At 41.1% G+C, this 21,714-nt stretch overlaps 1 protein-coding gene across 5 annotated transcripts in view; it reads right to left on the reverse strand.

The window, feature by feature from the left end:
- The window catches only part of LOC139421008 (BR serine/threonine kinase 1b), a 42,766-nt gene that overhangs the window by 19,727 nt on the left and 1,325 nt on the right, over positions 1-21,714 (reverse strand). For all 5 annotated transcript variants that reach the window (XM_071171476.1, XM_071171474.1, XM_071171475.1 and 2 more), the window contains exons 2-4: positions 20,313-20,407; positions 18,447-18,532; positions 17,922-18,062 (exon numbers count right to left, since the gene is read on the reverse strand). In XM_071171476.1, the coding sequence (XP_071027577.1) occupies positions 17,922-18,062; positions 18,447-18,532; positions 20,313-20,407 (322 nt within the window). The remainder of the gene's footprint in view (positions 1-17,921; positions 18,063-18,446; positions 18,533-20,312; positions 20,408-21,714) is intronic.

The raw sequence follows: 21,714 nt of genomic DNA on the forward strand, positions 1-21,714 counted from the left end.
CTATAGTGTCTGACCATATAGAGTGACTGTGTACATATTGATGTAAACAGTATATTGCTGTAGTGTCTGACCATATAGAGTGACTGTGTACATATTGATGTATACAGTATATTGCTGTAGTGTTTGACCATATAGAGTGACTGTGTATATATTGCTGTAGTGTCTGACCATATAGAGTGACTGTGTACATGTTGATGTATACAGTATATTGCTGTAGTGTCTGACCATATAGAGTGACTGTGTATATATTGCTGTATACAGTATTATTACTGTAGTGTCTGACCATATAGAGTGACTGTGTATATATTGCTGTATACAGTGTATTGCTGTAGTGTCTGACCATATAGAGTGACTGTGTACATATTGCTGTATACAGTATATTACTGTAGTGTCTGACCATATAGAGTGACTGTGTACATATTGCTGTATACAGGATATTGCTGTAGTGTCTGACCATATAGAGGGACTGCGTACATATTGATGTATACAGGATATTGCTGTAGTGTCTGACCATATAGAGTGACTGTGTACATATTGCTGTATACAGGATATTGCTGCAGTGTCTGACCATATAGAGTGACTGTGTACATATTGCTGTATACAGGATATTGCTGTAGTGTCTGACCATATAGAGTGACTGTGTATATATTGCTGTATACAGGATATTGCTTTAGTGTCTGACCATATAGAGTGACTGTGTACATATTGCTGCTGTATTCAGGATATTGCTGTAGTGTCTGACCATATAGAGTGACTGTGTACATATTGCAGTATACAGGATATTGCTGTAGTGTCTGGCCATATAGAGGGACTGTGTACATATTGCTGTATACAGGATATTGCTGTAGTGTCTGACCATATAGAGGGACTGTGTACATATTGATGTATACAGGATATTGCTGTAGTGTCTGACCATATAGAGTGACTGTGAATATATTGCTGTATACAGGATATTGCTGTAGTGTCTGACCATATAGAGGGACTGTGTACATATTGATGTATACAGGATATCGCTGTAGTGTCTGACCATATAGATTGACTGTGTACATATTGCTGTATATAGGATATTGCTGCAGTGTCTGACCATATAGAGTGACTGTGTACATATTGCTGTATACAGGATATTGCTGTAGTGTCTGACCATATTGAGTGACTGTGTACATATTGCTGTATACAGGATATTGCTTTAGTGTCTGACCATATATAGTGACTGTGTACATATTGCTGTATACAGGATATTGCTGTAGTGTCTGACCATATAGAGTGACTGTGTACATATTGCTGTATACAGGATATTGCTGTAGTGTCTGACCATATAGAGTGACTGTGTATATACTACTGTAGTGTCTGACCATATAGAGTGACTGTGTATATACTACTGTAGTGTCTGACCATATAGAGTGACTGTGTATATATTGCTGTAGTGTCTGACCATATAGAGTGACTGTGTATACAGTGCATTGCGAAAGTATTCGGCCCCCTTGAACTTTGCGACCTTTTGCCACATTTCAGGCTTCAAACATAAAGATATAAAACTGTATTTTTTTGTGAAGAATCAACAACAAGTGGGACACAATCATGAAGTGGAACGACATTTATTGGATATTTCAAACTTTTTTAACAAATCAAAAACTGAAAAATTGGGCGTGCAAAATTATTCAGCCCCTTTACTTTCAGTGCAGCAAACTCTCTCCAGAAGTTCAGTGAGGATCTCTGAATGATCCAATGTTGACCTAAATGACTAATGATGATAAATACAATCCACCTGTGTGTAATCAAGTCTCCGTATAAATGCACCTGCACTGTGATAGTCTCAGAGGTCCGTTAAAAGCGCAGAGATCATCATGAAGAACAAGGAACACACCAGGCAGGTCCGAGATACTGTTGTGAAGAAGTTTAAAGCCGGATTTGGATACAAAAAGATTTCCCAAGCTTTAAACATCCCAAGGAGCACTGTGCAAGCCATAATATTGAAATGGAAGGAGTATCAGACCACTGCAAATCTACCAAGACCTGGCCGTCCCTCTAAACTTTCAGCTCATACAAGGAGAAGACTGATCAGAGATGCAGCCAAGAGGCCCATGATCACTCTGGATGAACTGCAGAGATCTACAGCTGCGGTGGGAGACTCTGTCCATAGGACAACAATCAGTCGTATATTGCACAAATCTGGCCTTTATGGAAGAGTGGCAAGAAGAAAGCCATTTCTTAAAGATATCCATAAAAAGTGTCGTTTAAAGTTTGCCACAAGCCACCTGGGAGACACACCAAACATGTGGAAGAAGGTGCTCTGGTCAGATGAAACCAAAATTGAACTTTTTGGCAACAATGCAAGACGTTATTGTTTGGCGTAAAAGCAACACAGCTCATCACCCTGAACACACCATCCCCACTGTCAAACATGGTGGTGGCAGCATCATGGTTTGGGCCTGCTTTTATTCAGCAGGGACAGGGAAGATGGTTAAAATTGATGGGAAGATGGATGGAGCCAAATACAGGACCATTCTGGAAGAAAACCTGATGGAGTCTGCAAAAGACCTGAGACTGGGACAGAGATTTGTCTTCCAACAAGACAATGATCCAAAACATAAAGCAAAATCTACAATAGAATGGTTCAAAAATAAACATATCCAGGTGTTAGAATGGCCAAGTCAAAGTCCAGACCTGAATCCAATCGAGAATCTGTGGAAAGAACTGAAAACTGCTGTTCACAAATGCTCTCCATCCAACCTCACTGAGCTCGAGCTGTTTTGCAAGGAGGAATGGGAAAAAATGTCAGTCTCTCGATGTGCAAAACTGATAGAGACATACCCCAAGCGACTTACAGCTGTAATCGCAGCAAAAGGTGGCGCTACAAAGTATTAACTTAAGGGGGCTGAATAATTTTGCACGCCCAATTTTTCAGTTTTTGATTTGTTAAAAAAGTTTGAAATATCCAATAAATGTCGTTCCACTTCATGACTGTGTCCCACTTGTTGTTGATTCTTCACAAAAAAATACAGTTTTATATATTTATGTTTGAAGCCTGAAATGTGGCAAAAGGTCGCAAAGTTCAAGGGGGGCGAATACTTTCGCAATGCACTGTATATTGCTGTAGTGTCTGACCATATAGAGTGACTGTGTATATATTGCTGTAGTGTCTGACCATATAGAGTGACTGTGTACATATTGATGTATACAGTATATTACTGTAGTGTCTGACCATATAGAGTGACTGTGTACATGTTGCTGTATACAGTATATTACTGTAGTGTCTGACCATATAGAGTGACTGTGTACATATTGCTGTAGTGTCTGACCATATAGAGTGACTGTGTACATATTGATGTATACAGTATATTACTGTAGTGTCTGACCATATAGAGTGACTGTGTACATGTTGCTGTATACAGTATATTGCTGTAGTGTCTGACCATATAGAGTGACTGTGTATATATTGCTGTATACAGTATATTGCTGTAGTGTCTGACCATATAGAGTGACTGTGTACATATTGCTGTATTCAGGATATTGCTGTAGTGTCTGACCATATAGAGTGACTGTGTATATACTACTGTAGTGTCTGACCATATAGAGTGACTGTGTATATACCACTGTAGTGTCTGACCATATAGAGTGACTGTGTATATATTGCTGTTGTGTCTGACCATATAGAGTGACTGTGTATATATTGCTGTAGTGTCTGACCATATAGAGTGGCTGTGTATATATTGCTATAGTGTCTGACCATATAGAGTGACTGTGTACATATTGATGTAAACAGTATATTGCTGTAGTGTCTGACCATATAGAGTGACTGTGTACATATTGATGTATACAGTATATTGCTGTAGTGTTTGACCATATAGAGTGACTGTGTATATATTGCTGTAGTGTCTGACCATATAGAGTGACTGTGTACATGTTGATGTATACAGTATATTGCTGTAGTGTCTGACCATATAGAGTGACTGTGTATATATTGCTGTATACAGTATTATTACTGTAGTGTCTGACCATATAGAGTGACTGTGTATATATTGCTGTATACAGTGTATTGCTGTAGTGTCTGACCATATAGAGTGACTGTGTACATATTGCTGTATACAGTATATTACTGTAGTGTCTGACCATATAGAGTGACTGTGTACATATTGCTGTATACAGGATATTGCTGTAGTGTCTGACCATATAGAGGGACTGCGTACATATTGATGTATACAGGATATTGCTGTAGTGTCTGACCATATAGAGTGACTGTGTACATATTGCTGTATACAGGATATTGCTGCAGTGTCTGACCATATAGAGTGACTGTGTACATATTGCTGTATACAGGATATTGCTGTAGTGTCTGACCATATAGAGTGACTGTGTATATATTGCTGTATACAGGATATTGCTTTAGTGTCTGACCATATAGAGTGACTGTGTACATATTGCTGCTGTATTCAGGATATTGCTGTAGTGTCTGACCATATAGAGTGACTGTGTACATATTGCAGTATACAGGATATTGCTGTAGTGTCTGGCCATATAGAGGGACTGTGTACATATTGCTGTATACAGGATATTGCTGTAGTGTCTGACCATATAGAGTGACTGTGTACATATTGCTGTATACAGGATATTGCTGTAGTGTCTGACAATATAGAGGGACTGTGTACATGTTGCTGTATACAGTATATTGCTGTAGTGTCTGACCATATAGAGTGACTGTGTATATATTGCTGTATACAGTATATTGCTGTAGTGTCTGACCATATAGAGTGACTGTGTACATGTTGCTGTATACAGTATATTACTGTAGTGTCTGACCATATAGAGTGACTGTGTACATATTGCTGTAGTGTCTGACCATATAGAGTGACTGTGTACATATTGATGTATACAGTATATTACTGTAGTGTCTGACCATATAGAGTGACTGTGTAAATGTTGCTGTATACAGTATATTGCTGTAGTGTCTGACCATATAGAGTGACTGTGTATATATTGCTGTATACAGTATATTGCTGTAGTGTCTGACCATATAGAGTGACTGTGTACATATTGCTGTATTCAGGATATTGCTGTAGTGTCTGACCATATAGAGTGACTGTGTACATATTGCTGTATACAGGATATTGCTGTAGTGTCTGACCATATAGAGTGACTGTGTATATACTACTGTAGTGTCTGACCATATAGAGTGACTGTGTATATACCACTGTAGTGTCTGACCATATAGAGTGACTGTGTATATATTGCTGTAGTGTCTGACCATATAGAGTGACTGTGTATATATTGCTGTAGTGTCTGACCATATAGAGTGACTGTGTATATATTGCTATAGTGTCTGACCATATAGAGTGACTGTGTACATATTGATGTAAACAGTATATTGCTGTAGTGTCTGACCATATAGAGTGACTGTGTACATATTGATGTATACAGTATATTGCTGTAGTGTTTGACCATATAGAGTGACTGTGTATATATTGCTGTATACAGTATTATTACTGTAGTGTCTGACCATATAGAGTGACTGTGTATATATTGCTGTATACAGTGTATTGCTGTAGTGTCTGACCATATAGAGTGACTGTGTACATATTGCTGTATACAGTATATTACTGTAGTGTCTGACCATATAGAGTGACTCTGTACATATTGCTGCTGTATTCAGGATATTGCTGTAGTGTCTGACCATATAGAGTGACTGTGTACATATTGCAGTATACAGGATATTGCTGTAGTGTCTGGCCATATAGAGGGACTGTGTACATATTGCTGTATACAGGATATTGCTGTAGTGTCTGACCATATAGAGTGACTGTGTACATATTGCTGTATACAGGATATTGCTGTAGTGTCTGACAATATAGAGGGACTGTGTACATATTGATGTATACAGGATATTGCTGTAGTGTCTGACCATATAGAGTGACAGTGTACATATTGCTGTATACAGGATATTGCTGCAGTGTCTGACCATATAGAGCACATATGTCAGAGTCAAGGCCCGCGGGCCACATCCGGCCCGCAAGAAGGTTTTTTACGGCCCCTGGGATGATCTTGATTTATTATTAGAACCGGCCCGCAGCAAGCCGGCAGCCCGCAGATCTTTTACACGCACCAATACTACATTTCCCACAATGCAAAGGTGACGCACCGAGCAGTAGGCTGCTTCATTTCAATATTTATTGGCACAGCAGTCGTCAGCATCACAGTAAAATTAACTTTCAGATACCCATCAAAAATGGCAAAACGGAAGGTGGATACTGAGAACCGGGGGTTTCAAACAAGGTGGGAGTCGGAGTATATGTTCACGAAGGTAGCTGGAAAACCTGTGTGTCTTCTGTGTGGAGAAAGTGTGGCGGTACTGAAAGAGTATAATCTGAGACGACATTATGAAACGAAACACGCGGACAAAAACAAGAATATGGACATGGAACAAAGGCTACAAAAGGCAGAGGAATTAAAACGAGGCCTCAAATCTCGACAGGCTCTGTTCAAAAAAGCCAAATCACAAGGCCAGGCTGCTGTCAAGGCCAGTTTTATTTTGGCAGAAGAGATCGCTAAATCAGCCCGGCCATTTACGGAGGGGGATTTCATCAAAAACTGCATGATTAAAGTTTGTGACGAAGTTTGCCCAGAAAAAAGGCAACTCTTTTTAAATGTGAGTCTGAGCAGAAACACCATTGCCGAGAGAGTAGACCAGTTGTCCATCAATCTAAAAGAGCAGCTTGTGAAAAAGGGAAAAGATTTTATTGCATATTCCTTGGCTGTGGATGAGAGCACCGACATTTCTGACATTGCCCAGTTGTCAATTTTCATCCGCGGAGTGGACTCCAACCTAAGCGTGACAGAGGAGTTTTTGGCTTTACGTCCTATGCATGGCACAACTACGGGGCATGATTTGTATGAAGAGGTGTCAAGATGTGTAAATGAGATGGAGCTGCCTTGGGAAAAACTCGTGGGTTTGACAACCGACGGAGCACCTGCGATGTGTGGACACAGGAGCGGACTGGTGGCGAAGATACGGGAAAAGATGCAAGAGGAAAACGCGACAGGTGAGCTGACAGCTTATCATTGTATCATACACCAGGAAGCGTTGTGCGGTAAAGCCTTGAAAATGGAGCATGTAATGAGCATCATCACGCGCACAGTTAACTTTATCAGAGCCAAAGGTTTGAATCACCGCCAGTTCAAGGCATTTCTGACGGAGTTAGAAACGGAGCATGGTGATTTGCCTTATCACACAGAGGTGCGATGGCTAAGCCAGGGAAAGGTGCTTCAAAGATGTTTCGAGCTTCGTGAGGAGATTTGTCTGTTCTTGGACAGCAAAGGGAAAGACACAACACAACTCCGAGACGAAATGTTTCTGTGTGAAATGGCTTTTCTGTGTGACATTACGAGTCATCTGAATGCAATAAACTTGCAGCTGCAGGGTCGGGATCGTGTCATCTCTGATATGTACAGTACAGTGAAGGCATTTAAAACCAAACTGACTCTGTGGGAGACGCAGATGCGGAAAGAAAATTTGAGCCACTTTCCCAGCTGCCAGACCATGAAAGAGAAGCTCTCTACCAGTGCGTTCCCGAGCACACAGTTGGCTGATAAAATAGGTATGCTTGCCGCTGACTTTCGACGCCGATTTGCTGACTTTGAAGCACAAAAAAGCAGGTTGGAACTGCTCGGTAACCCATTTGCTGTTGACGTGGAAAGCTCACCACCAAACCTCCAAATGGAGTTGATTGACCTCCAATGCAATGATGCACTGAGGGCAAAATATGCGGCAGTGGGTGCTGCGGAGTTCGCCCGTTTCCTCCCCGGCACAATGCCCCAGCTGCGCATCCAGGCTGCTCAAACGTTGTCTATGTTTGGCAGCACATACCTGTGTGAACAACTGTTTTCTTTGATGAACCTGAACAAAACATCACACAGAAGTCGACTTACTGCTGAACACCTCCACTCAATTCTGAGGATTTCTTCAGCTCAGAGCCTTACCCCGAACATTGATGAACTTGTGGAAAAGATGGGACACCACCAAGTATCACCCTCAACCTCAAACAAGTGAACATTACTGTGCAATCACATATTTAGAGTTTTTACTCAGTTCAAGTTTAAAAGTTAAAATTTAATATTTGTTTTCACTGCATGTTACTTCTCCTTAAACAAAGTGTTGTTTTTGATTAATAGATTTTTGCACTTTATTTTTTTGTATTTCAATCCAATTATATTTTAAAAATATTTCAGTTGAGTGGATGATAGAAAATTGCTATTATTGTTTTTTCTTTGAAGTAAATTTAGCCCACTTTTGCTAAAATAGAAAATATAGTCTACTGATGGTGCCTTGAATACCGGTTTCTTTCATTTAATGTTCATGTTATGGGGATATTTATATAAAGGAAATTTGTCTTTTGTGTCTGTTGAAAATTAAAGATTACTGACAGAGCCATAAGAAAATATTGCTTTATTTATCTGATCATATTGTAATATATTTGTTAGGTTTTCAGTAGGTTCAATTAGGTTCACTAGACTATATGCGTCATTTAAAAATTTTTCAATGAACATTCGAACAGTCCGGCCCTCGTCTTGTAGCTGATTTTTTTATTTGGCCCTCCGTCCATTTGACTTTGACACCCCTGATATAGAGTGACTGTGTACATATTGATGTATACAGTATATTGCTGTAGTGTCTGACCATATAGAGTGACTGTGTACATATTGATGTATACAGTATATTGCTGTAGTGTCTGACCATATAGAGTGACTGTGTATATATTGCTGTAGTGTCTGACCATATAGAGTGACTGTGTACATGTTGCTGTATACAGTATATTGCTGTAGTGTCTGACCATATAGAGTGACTGTGTATATATTGCTGTATACAGTATTATTACTGTAGTGTCTGACCATATAGAGTGACTGTGTATATATTGCTATATACAGTATATTGCTGTAGTGTCTGACCATATAGAGTGACTGTGTATATATTGCTGTATACAGGATATTGCTGTAGTGTCTGACCATATAGAGTGACTGTGTACATATTGCTGTATTCAGGATATTGCTGTAGTGTCTGACCATATAGAGTGACTGTGTACATATTGCTGTATACAGGATATTGCTGTAGTGTCTGACCATATAGAGTGACTGTGTATATACTACTGTAGTGTCTGACCATATAGAGTGACTGTGTATATACCACTGTAGTGTCTGACCATATAGAGTGACTGTGTATATATTGCTGTAGTGTCTGACCATATAGAGTGACTGTGTATATATTGCTGTAGTGTCTGACCATATAGAGTGACTGTGTATATATTGCTATAGTGTCTGACCATATAGAGTGACTGTGTACATATTGATGTAAACAGTATATTGCTGTAGTGTCTGACCATATAGAGTGACTGTGTACATATTGATGTATACAGTATATTGCTGTAGTGTTTGACCATATAGAGTGACTGTGTATATATTGCTGTATACAGTATTATTACTGTAGTGTCTGACCATATAGAGTGACTGTGTATATATTGCTGTATACAGTGTATTGCTGTAGTGTCTGACCATATAGAGTGACTGTGTACATATTGCTGTATACAGTATATTACTGTAGTGTCTGACCATATAGAGTGACTCTGTACATATTGCTGCTGTATTCAGGATATTGCTGTAGTGTCTGACCATATAGAGTGACTGTGTACATATTGCAGTATACAGGATATTGCTGTAGTGTCTGGCCATATAGAGGGACTGTGTACATATTGCTGTATACAGGATATTGCTGTAGTGTCTGACCATATAGAGTGACTGTGTACATATTGCTGTATACAGGATATTGCTGTAGTGTCTGACAATATAGAGGGACTGTGTACATATTGATGTATACAGGATATTGCTGTAGTGTCTGACCATATAGAGTGACAGTGTACATATTGCTGTATACAGGATATTGCTGCAGTGTCTGACCATATAGAGCACATATGTCAGAGTCAAGGCCCGCGGGCCACATCCGGCCCGCAAGAAGGTTTTTTACGGCCCCTGGGATGATCTTGATTTATTATTAGAACCGGCCCGCAGCAAGCCGGCAGCCCGCAGATCTTTTACACGCACCAATACTACATTTCCCACAATGCAAAGGTGACGCACCGAGCAGTAGGCTGCTTCATTTCAATATTTATTGGCACAGCAGTCGTCAGCATCACAGTAAAATTAACTTTCAGATACCCATCAAAAATGGCAAAACGGAAGGTGGATACTGAGAACCGGGGGTTTCAAACAAGGTGGGAGTCGGAGTATATGTTCACGAAGGTAGCTGGAAAACCTGTGTGTCTTCTGTGTGGAGAAAGTGTGGCGGTACTGAAAGAGTATAATCTGAGACGACATTATGAAACGAAACACGCGGACAAAAACAAGAATATGGACATGGAACAAAGGCTACAAAAGGCAGAGGAATTAAAACGAGGCCTCAAATCTCGACAGGCTCTGTTCAAAAAAGCCAAATCACAAGGCCAGGCTGCTGTCAAGGCCAGTTTTATTTTGGCAGAAGAGATCGCTAAATCAGCCCGGCCATTTACGGAGGGGGATTTCATCAAAAACTGCATGATTAAAGTTTGTGACGAAGTTTGCCCAGAAAAAAGGCAACTCTTTTTAAATGTGAGTCTGAGCAGAAACACCATTGCCGAGAGAGTAGACCAGTTGTCCATCAATCTAAAAGAGCAGCTTGTGAAAAAGGGAAAAGATTTTATTGCATATTCCTTGGCTGTGGATGAGAGCACCGACATTTCTGACATTGCCCAGTTGTCAATTTTCATCCGCGGAGTGGACTCCAACCTAAGCGTGACAGAGGAGTTTTTGGCTTTACGTCCTATGCATGGCACAACTACGGGGCATGATTTGTATGAAGAGGTGTCAAGATGTGTAAATGAGATGGAGCTGCCTTGGGAAAAACTCATGGGTTTGACAACCGACGGAGCACCTGCGATGTGTGGACACAGGAGCGGACTGGTGGCGAAGATACGGGAAAAGATGCAAGAGGAAAACGCGACAGGTGAGCTGACAGCTTATCATTGTATCATACACCAGGAAGCGTTGTGCGGTAAAGCCTTGAAAATGGAGCATGTAATGAGCATCATCACGCGCACAGTTAACTTTATCAGAGCCAAAGGTTTGAATCACCGCCAGTTCAAGGCATTTCTGACGGAGTTAGAAACGGAGCATGGTGATTTGCCTTATCACACAGAGGTGCGATGGCTAAGCCAGGGAAAGGTGCTTCAAAGATGTTTCGAGCTTCGTGAGGAGATTTGTCTGTTCTTGGACAGCAAAGGGAAAGACACAACACAACTCCGAGACGAAATGTTTCTGTGTGAAATGGCTTTTCTGTGTGACATTACGAGTCATCTGAATGCAATAAACTTGCAGCTGCAGGGTCGGGATCGTGTCATCTCTGATATGTACAGTACAGTGAAGGCATTTAAAACCAAACTGACTCTGTGGGAGACGCAGATGCGGAAAGAAAATTTGAGCCACTTTCCCAGCTGCCAGACCATGAAAGAGAAGCTCTCTACCAGTGCGTTCCCGAGCACACAGTTGGCTGATAAAATAGGTATGCTTGCCGCTGACTTTCGACGCCGATTTGCTGACTTTGAAGCACAAAAAAGCAGGTTGGAACTGCTCGGTAACCCATTTGCTGTTGACGTGGAAAGCTCACCACCAAACCTCCAAATGGAGTTGATTGACCTCCAATGCAATGATGCACTGAGGGCAAAATATGCGGCAGTGGGTGCTGCGGAGTTCGCCCGTTTCCTCCCCGGCACAATGCCCCAGCTGCGCATCCAGGCTGCTCAAACGTTGTCTATGTTTGGCAGCACATACCTGTGTGAACAACTGTTTTCTTTGATGAACCTGAACAAAACATCACACAGAAGTCGACTTACTGCTGAACACCTCCACTCAATTCTGAGGATTTCTTCAGCTCAGAGCCTTACCCCGAACATTGATGAACTTGTGGAAAAGATGGGACACCACCAAGTATCACCCTCAACCTCAAACAAGTGAACATTACTGTGCAATCACATATTTAGAGTTTTTACTCAGTTCAAGTTTAAAAGTTAAAATTTAATATTTGTTTTCACTGCATGTTACTTCTCCTTAAACAAAGTGTTGTTTTTGATTAATAGATTTTTGCACTTTATTTTTTTGTATTTCAATCCAATTATATTTTAAAAATATTTCAGTTGAGTGGATGATAGAAAATTGCTATTATTGTTTTTTCTTTGAAGTAAATTTAGCCCACTTTTGCTAAAATAGAAAATATAGTCTACTGATGGTGCCTTGAATACCGGTTTCTTTCATTTAATGTTCATGTTATGGGGATATTTATATAAAGGAAATTTGTCTTTTGTGTCTGTTGAAAATTAAAGATTACTGACAGAGCCATAAGAAAATATTGCTTTATTTATCTGATCATATTGTAATATATTTGTTAGGTTTTCAGTAGGTTCAATTAGGTTCACTAGACTATATGCGTCATTTAAAAATTTTTCAATGAACATTCGAACAGTCCGGCCCTCGTCTTGTAGCTGATTTTTTTATTTGGCCCTCCGTCCATTTGACTTTGACACCCCTGATATAGAGTGACTGTGTACATATTGATGTATACAGTATATTGCTGTAGTGTCTGACCATATAGAGTGACTGTGTACATATTGATGTATACAGTATATTGCTGTAGTGTCTGACCATATAGAGTGACTGTGTATATATTGCTGTAGTGTCTGACCATATAGAGTGACTGTGTACATGTTGCTGTATACAGTATATTGCTGTAGTGTCTGACCATATAGAGTGACTGTGTATATATTGCTGTATACAGTATTATTACTGTAGTGTCTGACCATATAGAGTGACTGTGTATATATTGCTATATACAGTATATTGCTGTAGTGTCTGACCATATAGAGTGACTGTGTATATATTGCTGTATACAGGATATTGCTGTACTGTCTGACCATATAGAGTGACTGTGTATATATTGCTGTATACAGTATATTACTGTAGTGTCTGACCATATAGAGTGACTGTGTACATGTTGCTGTATACAGTATATTGCTGTAGTGTCTGACCATATAGAGTGACTGTGTACATATTGCTGTAGTGTCTGACCATATAGAGTGACTGTGTATATATTGCTGTAGTGTCTGACCATATAGAGTGACTGTGTATATATTACTGTAGTGTCTGACCATATAGAGTGACTGTGTACATGTTGCTGTATACAGTATATTGCTGTAGTGTCTGACCATATAGAGTGACTGTGTACATATTGCTGTAGTGTCTGAGCATATAGAGTGACTGTGTACATGTTGCTGTATACAGTATATTACTGTAGTGTCTGACCATATAGAGTGACTGTGTACATATTGCTGTATACAGTATATTGCTGTAGTGGCTGACCATATAGAGTGACTGTGTACATATTGCTGTAGTGTCTGACCATATAGAGTGACTGTGTATATATTGCTGTATACAGTATATTGCTGTAGTGTCTGACCATACAGAGTGACTGTGTACATATTGCTGTAAACAGTATATTGCTGTAGTGTCTGACCATATAGAGTGACTGTGTACATATTGCAGTAGTGTCTGACCATATAGAGTGACTGTGTATATATTTCTGTAGTGTCTGACCATATAGAGTGACTGTGTACATATTGCAGTATACAGGATATTGCTGTAGTGTCTGGCCATATAGAGGGACTGTGTACATATTGCTGTATACAGGATATTGCTGTAGTGTCTGACCATATAGAGTGACTGTGTACATATTGCTGTATACAGGATATTGCTGTAGTGTCTGACAATATAGAGGGACTGGGTACATATTGATGTATACAGGATATTGCTGTAGTGTCTGACCATATAGAGTGACAGTGTACATATTGCTGTATACAGGATATTGCTGCAGTGTCTGACCATATAGAGTGACTGTGTACATATTGCTGTATACAGGATATTGCTGTAGTGTCAGACCATATAGAGTGACTGTGTACATATTGCTGTATACAGGATATTGCTGTAGTGTCTGACCATATAGAGTGACTGTGTATATACTACTGTAGTGTCTGACCATATAGAGTGACTGTGTATATACTACTGTAGTGTCTGACCATATAGAGTGACTGTGTATATATTGCTGTAGTGTCTGACCATAGAGAGTGACTGTGTATATATTGCTGTAGTGTCTGACCATATAGAGTGACTGTGTATATATTGCTGTAGAGTCTGACCATATAGAGTGAATGTGTACATATTGCTGTATACAGGATATTGCTGTAGTGGCTGACCATATAGAGTGACTGTGTATATATTGCTGTAGTGTCTGACCATATAGAGTGACTGTGTACATATTGCTGTATACAGGATATTGCTGTAGTGTTTGACCATATAGAGTGACTGTGTATATATTGCTGTATACAGGATATTGCTTTAGTGTCTGACCATATAGAGTGACTGTGTACATATTGCTGTATACAGGATATTGCTGTAGTGTCTGACCATATAGAGTGACTGTGTACATATTGCTGTATACAGGATATTGCTGTAGTGTCTGACCATATAGAGTGACTGTGTATATACTACTGTAGTGTCTGACCATATAGAGTGACTGTGTATATACTGTAGTGTCTGACCATATAGAGTGATTGTGTATATATTGCTGTAGTGTCTGACCATATAGAGTGACTGTGTATATATTTCTGTAGTCTCTGACCATATAGAGTGACTGTGTACATATTGCGGTATACAGTATATTGCTGTAGTGTCTGACCATATAGAGTGACTGTGTACATATTGCTGTATACAGGATATTGCTGTAGTGTCTGACCATATAAAGTGACTGTGTACATATTGCTGTATACAGTATATTGATGTAGTGTCTGACCATATAGAGTGACTGTGTATATACTACTGTAGTGTCTGACCATATAGAGTGACTGTGTATATACTACTGTAGTGTCTGACCATATAGAGTGACTGCGTATATATTGCTGTAGTCTCTGAACATATAGAGTGACTGTGTATTTATTGCTGTAGTGTCTGACCATATAGAGTGATTGTGTATATATTGCTGTAGTGTTTGACCATATAGAGTGACTGTGTACATATTGCTGTAGTGTCTGACCATATAGTGACTGTGTACATATTGCTGTAGTGTCTGACCATATAGAGTGACTGTGTATATATTGCTGTAGTGTCTGACCATATAGAGTGACTGTGTATATATTGCTGTAGAGTCTGACCATATAGAGTGACTGTGTACATATTGCTGTAGTGTCTGACCATATAGTGACTGTGTACATATTGCTGTAGTGTCTGACCATATAGAGTGACTGTGTATATATTGCTGTAGTGTCTGACCATATAGAGTGACTGTGTATATATTGCTGTAGAGTCTGACCATATAGAGTGAATGTGTACATATTGCTGTATACAGGATATTGCTGTAGTGGCTGACCATATAGAGTGACTGTGTATATATTGCTGTAGTGTCTGACCATATAGAGTGACTGTGTACATATTGCTGTATACAGGATATTGCTGTAGTGGCTGACCATATAGAGTGACTGTGTACATATTGCTGTATACAGGATATTGCTGTAGTGGCTGACCATATAGAGTGACTGTGTATATATTGCTGTAGTGTCTGACCATATAGAGTGACTGTGTACATATTGCTGTATACAGGATATTGCTGTAGTGTCTGACCATATAGAGTGACTGTGTATATATTGCTGTAGTGTCTGACCATATAGAGTGACTGTGTATATATTGCTGTAGAGTCTGACCATATAGAGTGAATGTGTACATATTGCTGTATACAGGATATTGCTGTAGTGGCTGACCATATAGAGTGACTGTGTATATATTGCTGTAGTGTCTGACCATATAGAGTGACTGTGTACATATTGCTGTATACAGGATATTGCTGTAGTGGCTGACCATATAGAGTGACTGTGTACATATTGCTGTATACAGGATATTGCTGTAGTGGCTGACCATATAGAGTGACTGTGTATATATTGCTGTAGTGTCTGACCATATAGAGTGACTGTGTACATATTGCTGTATACAGGATATTGCTGTAGTGTCTGACCATATAGAGTGACTGTGTACATATTGCTGTATACAGGATATTGCTGTAGTGTCTGACCATATAGAGTGACTGTGTACATATTGCTGTATACAGGATATTGCTGTAGTGTCTGACCATATAGATTGACTGTGTACATATTGCTGTATACAGGATATTACTGTAGTGGCTGACCATACAGAGTGACTGTGTACATATTGCTCTATACAGGATATTGCTGTAGTGTCTGACCATATAGAGTGACTGTGTATATATTACTGTAGTGGCTGACCATACAGAGTGACTGTGTACATATTGCTCTATACAGGATATTGCTGTAGTGTCTGACCATATAGAGTGACTGTGTATATATTACTGTAGTGTCTGACCATATAGAGTGACTGTGTATATATTACTGTAGTGTCTGACCATATAGAGTGACTGTGTATATATTACTGTAGTGTCTGACCATATAGAGTGACTGTGTATATATTACTGTAGTGTCTGACCATATAGAGTGACTGTGTATATATTGCTGTAGTGTCTGACCATATAGAGTGACTGTGTACATATTGCTGTATACAGGATATTGCTGTAGTGGCTGACCATATAGAGTGACTGTGTACATATTGCTGTATACAGGATATTGCTGTAGTGGCTGACCATATAGAGTGACTGTGTATATATTGCTGTAGTGTCTGACCATATAGAGTGACTGTGTACATATTGCTGTATACAGGATATTGCTGTAGTGGCTGACCATATAGAGTGACTGTGTACATATTGCTGTATACAGGATATTGCTGTAGTGGCTGACCATATAGAGTGACTGTGTATATATTGCTGTAGTGTCTGACCATATAGAGTGACTGTGTACATATTGCTGTATACAGGATATTGCTGTAGTGTCTGACCATATAGAGTGACTGTGTACATATTGCTGTATACAGGATATTGCTGTAGTGTCTGACCGTATAGATTGACTGTGTACATATTGCTGTATACAGGATATTACTGTAGTGGCTGACCATACAGAGTGACTGTGTACATATTGCTCTATACAGGATATTGCTGTAGTGTCTGACCATATAGAGTGACTGTGTATATATTACTGTAGTGTCTGACCATATAGAGTGACTGTGTATATATTACTGTAGTGGCTGACCATACAGAGTGACTGTGTACATATTGCTCTATACAGGATATTGCTGTAGTGTCTGACCATATAGAGTGACTGTGTATATATTACTGTAGTGTCTGACCATATTGAGTGACTGTGTATATATTACTGTATTGTCTGACCATATAGAGTGACAGTGTATATATTACTGTAGTGTCTGACCATATAGAGTGACTGTGTATATATTACTGTAGTGTCTGACCATATAGAGTGACTGTGTATATATTACTGTAGTGTCTGACCATATAGAGTGACTGTGTATATATTACTGTAGTGTCTGACCATATAGAGTGACTGTGTATATATTACTGTAGTGTCTGACCATATAGAGTGACTGTGTATATATTACTGTAGTGTCTGACCATATAGAGTGACTGTGTATATATTACTGTAGTGTCTGACCATATAGAGTGACTGTGTATATATTACTGTAGTGTCTGACCATATAGAGTGACTGTGTATATATTACTGTAGTGTCTGACCATATAGAGTGACTGTGTATATATTACTGTAGTGTCTGACCATATAGAGTGACTGTGTATATATTACTGTAGTGTCTGACCATATAGAGTGACTGTGTATATATTACTGTAGTGTCTGACCATATAGAGTGACTGTGTATATATTACTGTAGTGTCTGACCATATAGAGTGACTGTGGCAGAAGTCCAGCGCTGAGATGATCTGTCTGAAAAACTTCCTGGCCTCTTTAGGCGTCAGTCTGCCCTTCTTCACCAGGTAGTCAAATAACTCTCCTCCTGAGACATGTTCCAACACCAGATACCTGGGAGGGAGGGAGGGAGGGAGGGAGGGAGGGAGGGAGGGAGGGAGGGAGGGAGGGAGGGAGGGAGGGAGGGAGGGAGGGAGGGAGGGAGGGAAAGTGAGGAATCAAATACTGTATGTTTCAGCATATAATAATAACAAACTAATTCCCCCACTGTACATGGTCATACATACTCTCACACACTTTGATGTGTACATGTCACACGTTCAGTACAGCACCAATTATCACTCACACATACACATTTGTGCGCGCACACACATACACATGCATGCACACACTCACGCACAGTATATTAGTATATTATTGAGTTTTGGTATAGTAGAAGAGACGGGCAGAAAGAGAGGGAGAAAGAATGTGGGTGAGAAAAGAGTATAATATACTTACAGGTATTTGTTATTCTCATAAACATCATGCAGCTTCAGCACATGAGGGTGCTCTATTAGTTTTAGTATAGCTATCTCCCTCTCCACCTGGAGACAGAGAGAGAGAGAGAGAGAAGAGTTACAAACAGAGAGGAGAGAGAGAGAGAAGTTACGAACAGAGAGGAGAGAGAGAGAGAAGTTACGAACAGAGAGGAGAGAGAGAGAGAAGTTACGAACAGAGAGGAGAGAGAGGAGAGAGAGAGAGAAAGAGAGAGAGAGAGGAGTTTTCAAACAGAGAGGAGAGAGAGAGAGAGAGAGTAGTTACAAACAGAGAGGAGAGAGAGAGAGAGAGAGAGAGAGAGAGAGAGAGAGAGAGAGAGAGAGAGAGGAGAGAGTTACAAACAGAGAGGAGAGAGAGGGAGAGGAGGTACGAACAGAGAGGAGGTAGAGAGTGAGAGGAGTTACGGACAGAGAGAGAAAGAGAGGGGGGGGTACGAACAGCTAGGAACTAGAGAGAGAGAGGAGGTATGAATAGAGAGGAGAGAGAGAGAGAGAGAGAGAGAGGAGGTACGAACAGAGAGGAGGTAGAGAGAAAGAGGAGTTACGGACAGAGAGAGAAAGAGAGGGGGGGGGGTACGAACAGCTAGGAACTAGAGAGAGAGAGGAGGTATGAATAGAGAGGAGAGAGAGAGTGAGAGAGAGAGAGAGAGAGAGAGAGAGAGGAGTTATGAACAGAGGAGAGAGAGAGAGAGAGAGGGGGGTACGAACGGAGAGGAGGTAGAGAGAGAGGAGGTACGAACAGAGAGGAGGTAGAGAGAGAGAGAGAGAGAGAGAGAGAGAGAGAGAGAGAGAGAGAGAAGGTACGAACAGAGAGGAGGTAGAGAGAGAGAGAGGAGGTAGAGAGAGAGAGGAGTTACGAACAGAGAGAGAGAGAGAGAGAGAGAGAGGGGTTACGAACAGAGAGGAATTAGAGAGACAGGGGAGGTACAAACAGAGAGGAGAGAGAGAGAGAGGGGGGTGGTACGAACGGAGAGGAGGAAGAGAGAGAGAAAAAGAGAGAGAGAGAGGAGGAATAGAGAGAGAGAGAGGGGGGGAAGTATGAACAGAGAGGAGGTAGAGAGAGAGAGAGGAGGTGAGAACAGCGAGGAGAGAGAGAGAGAGAGAGAGAGAGAGAGGGAGAGAGAGGAGGTACGAACAGAGGAGAGAGAGAGAGCGAGAAAGAAGAGGTACGAACAGAGAGGAGGGAGAGAGAGAGAGAGGAAGTAGAGAGAGAGGAGGTACGAGAGAGAGGAGAGGTACGAACAGAGAGGAGAGAGAGAGAGAGAGAGAGAGAGAGAGAGCGAGAGGAGGTACGAACAGAGGAGAGAGAGAGAGAGAGAGGAGGTACAAACAGGAGAGAGAGAGAGAGAGAGAGAGAGAGAGAGGAGGTACAAACAGAGGAGAGAGAGCGAGCGAGATTGAGAGGAGATAAAGACAGCAGGAGCAAGTCCGGAAGCGAGAGATAGCAAGAGATCGATAGAGAGCGAGCGCCAGTGAGCGCATGTGACAGAAAGAGCTTGTGAACACACAGTGCATAGCCTATACACACACCTCCTCTACCCCAGAAGTAGAATACAAAAGAAGAACCAAAGAGGAAGAAGAAGCTGATGACATATTGTATGTCAAACTACATTCATTATTAACGACAGCACGCTGGCTGGTCTATATAATGTGCTCCTACAAATGCCTAATAGCAGGCTCATGGCTCTCTCTGTAGGCTACTGGACCTTCAGAAGGACAGACTCTGAGAGCCTCTGAGTCCCAATTGGCACCTTATTCGCCGTGAAGTGCACGCTGACGGGGAATAAGGGTGCCATTTGGGACACAGGCAGCTTCTCTGGGCTCATACCTTCATGAGGACAGACTCAGACAGCTTCTCTCGGTTCACAATCTTTATGGCCACCTTCTGTCCCGTGATACAGTGGACTCCCAGCTTCACCAAACCTGAGAGAGAGAGAGAGAGAGAGAGAGAGAGAGAGGGCGGAGGAGGAGAGGAAATGGGGGGAGGGAGAGAGGGGGGGAGGGAGAGAGGGAGAGAGTGAGAGAAGGAGAGAGGGAGAGAGAGAGGGCGTAGGAGGAGAGGAGATGGGGGGGAGAGAGAGAGGGAGAGAGAGCGAGAGAGAGAGAGAGAGAGAGAGAGGGCGTAGGAGGAGAGGAGATGGGGAGAGAGAGAAAAGCTTTGAGTTTGTCTCGTTCGTTTTGCTTCTCCTTTACTTTCAACACGGCTCCATTCTCATTCACAACAAGTGAGCCAGAACCCATACAGGGGACACGGGTGGAGCATGGCCTCGCCCATACCATATCGACTTGACTAGGCAGAACCCAATGGCCTAATTCAGCGACTGCAGTCTACGCCGGCCTGTCTATGGTTCAACCAGTTCAATCAAACTAAGGCTACACCAGCCTGTTCTCGGCACTGACATCCGATACTCGCCAAAACCTCCACAATAAACCAAGCAATTTCAGTCTTCTCTATCAATGTCCATTCATGCCAGCTGGTCAGTCTACACAGGTCTGAACGAGTCTACAGAGGGACAGATTCCCAGACCAGGATTAAGTCTACTCCTAGATTAAAAAAGCTCCAGTGGGGAGAGAGTGTTGTTTTAGTCCAGGAATAGAGAACAGGCTTAATCTGAGTGTGGTACATCTGCCCTTATTAGATCAGTTCAATCTGCTAGTCCAAGTCTCCGCTGTCGAGGGGCCTACTTTACTCTGGCCTCCGCCTCCGTCACTTCGCTCCAATATGAAGGTAGTTACCAGACACAAATGAAACCTAATCCTGGATTTAAAACGCTGTTTCAATGGAGAATGACGATTCCCTTTAGCCCTGGACTAGGCTTAATCTGTGACCGGTTAGTTAGTTAGTTAGTTAGTTAGTTAGTTAGTTAGTTAGACTTCAGAGCACCAGGAGATGAAAGATACCGAGATCGGCCAGACTGTGTCCAACCCCTGTACTGTTACTGTCAATGAGACGCACACAGACACCATACACAAACAAGCAGACAACACGCACACCGCTACTCTCACAAAAAAAAACATTACATGCAACATCATACACACGTAAAAGCTGTGACCGCATGCTTGACATTACTGATCCCGGATATTTGCAAATGGAAAGACTATCGGGGCATATCGGCCCGTTCGTGTGAGTTGCTTGCACTACTGTGACATACACACACATATTAATACTGAGGACATCATGTCCAGGCGCACATAGAGCGGACTCTTTAGACAACCAATTGTATTTCTCG

The sequence above is a fragment of the Oncorhynchus clarkii genome, chromosome 12, assembly GCF_045791955.1.
Source record: "Oncorhynchus clarkii lewisi isolate Uvic-CL-2024 chromosome 12, UVic_Ocla_1.0, whole genome shotgun sequence".
Taxonomy (NCBI): domain Eukaryota; kingdom Metazoa; phylum Chordata; class Actinopteri; order Salmoniformes; family Salmonidae; genus Oncorhynchus; species Oncorhynchus clarkii.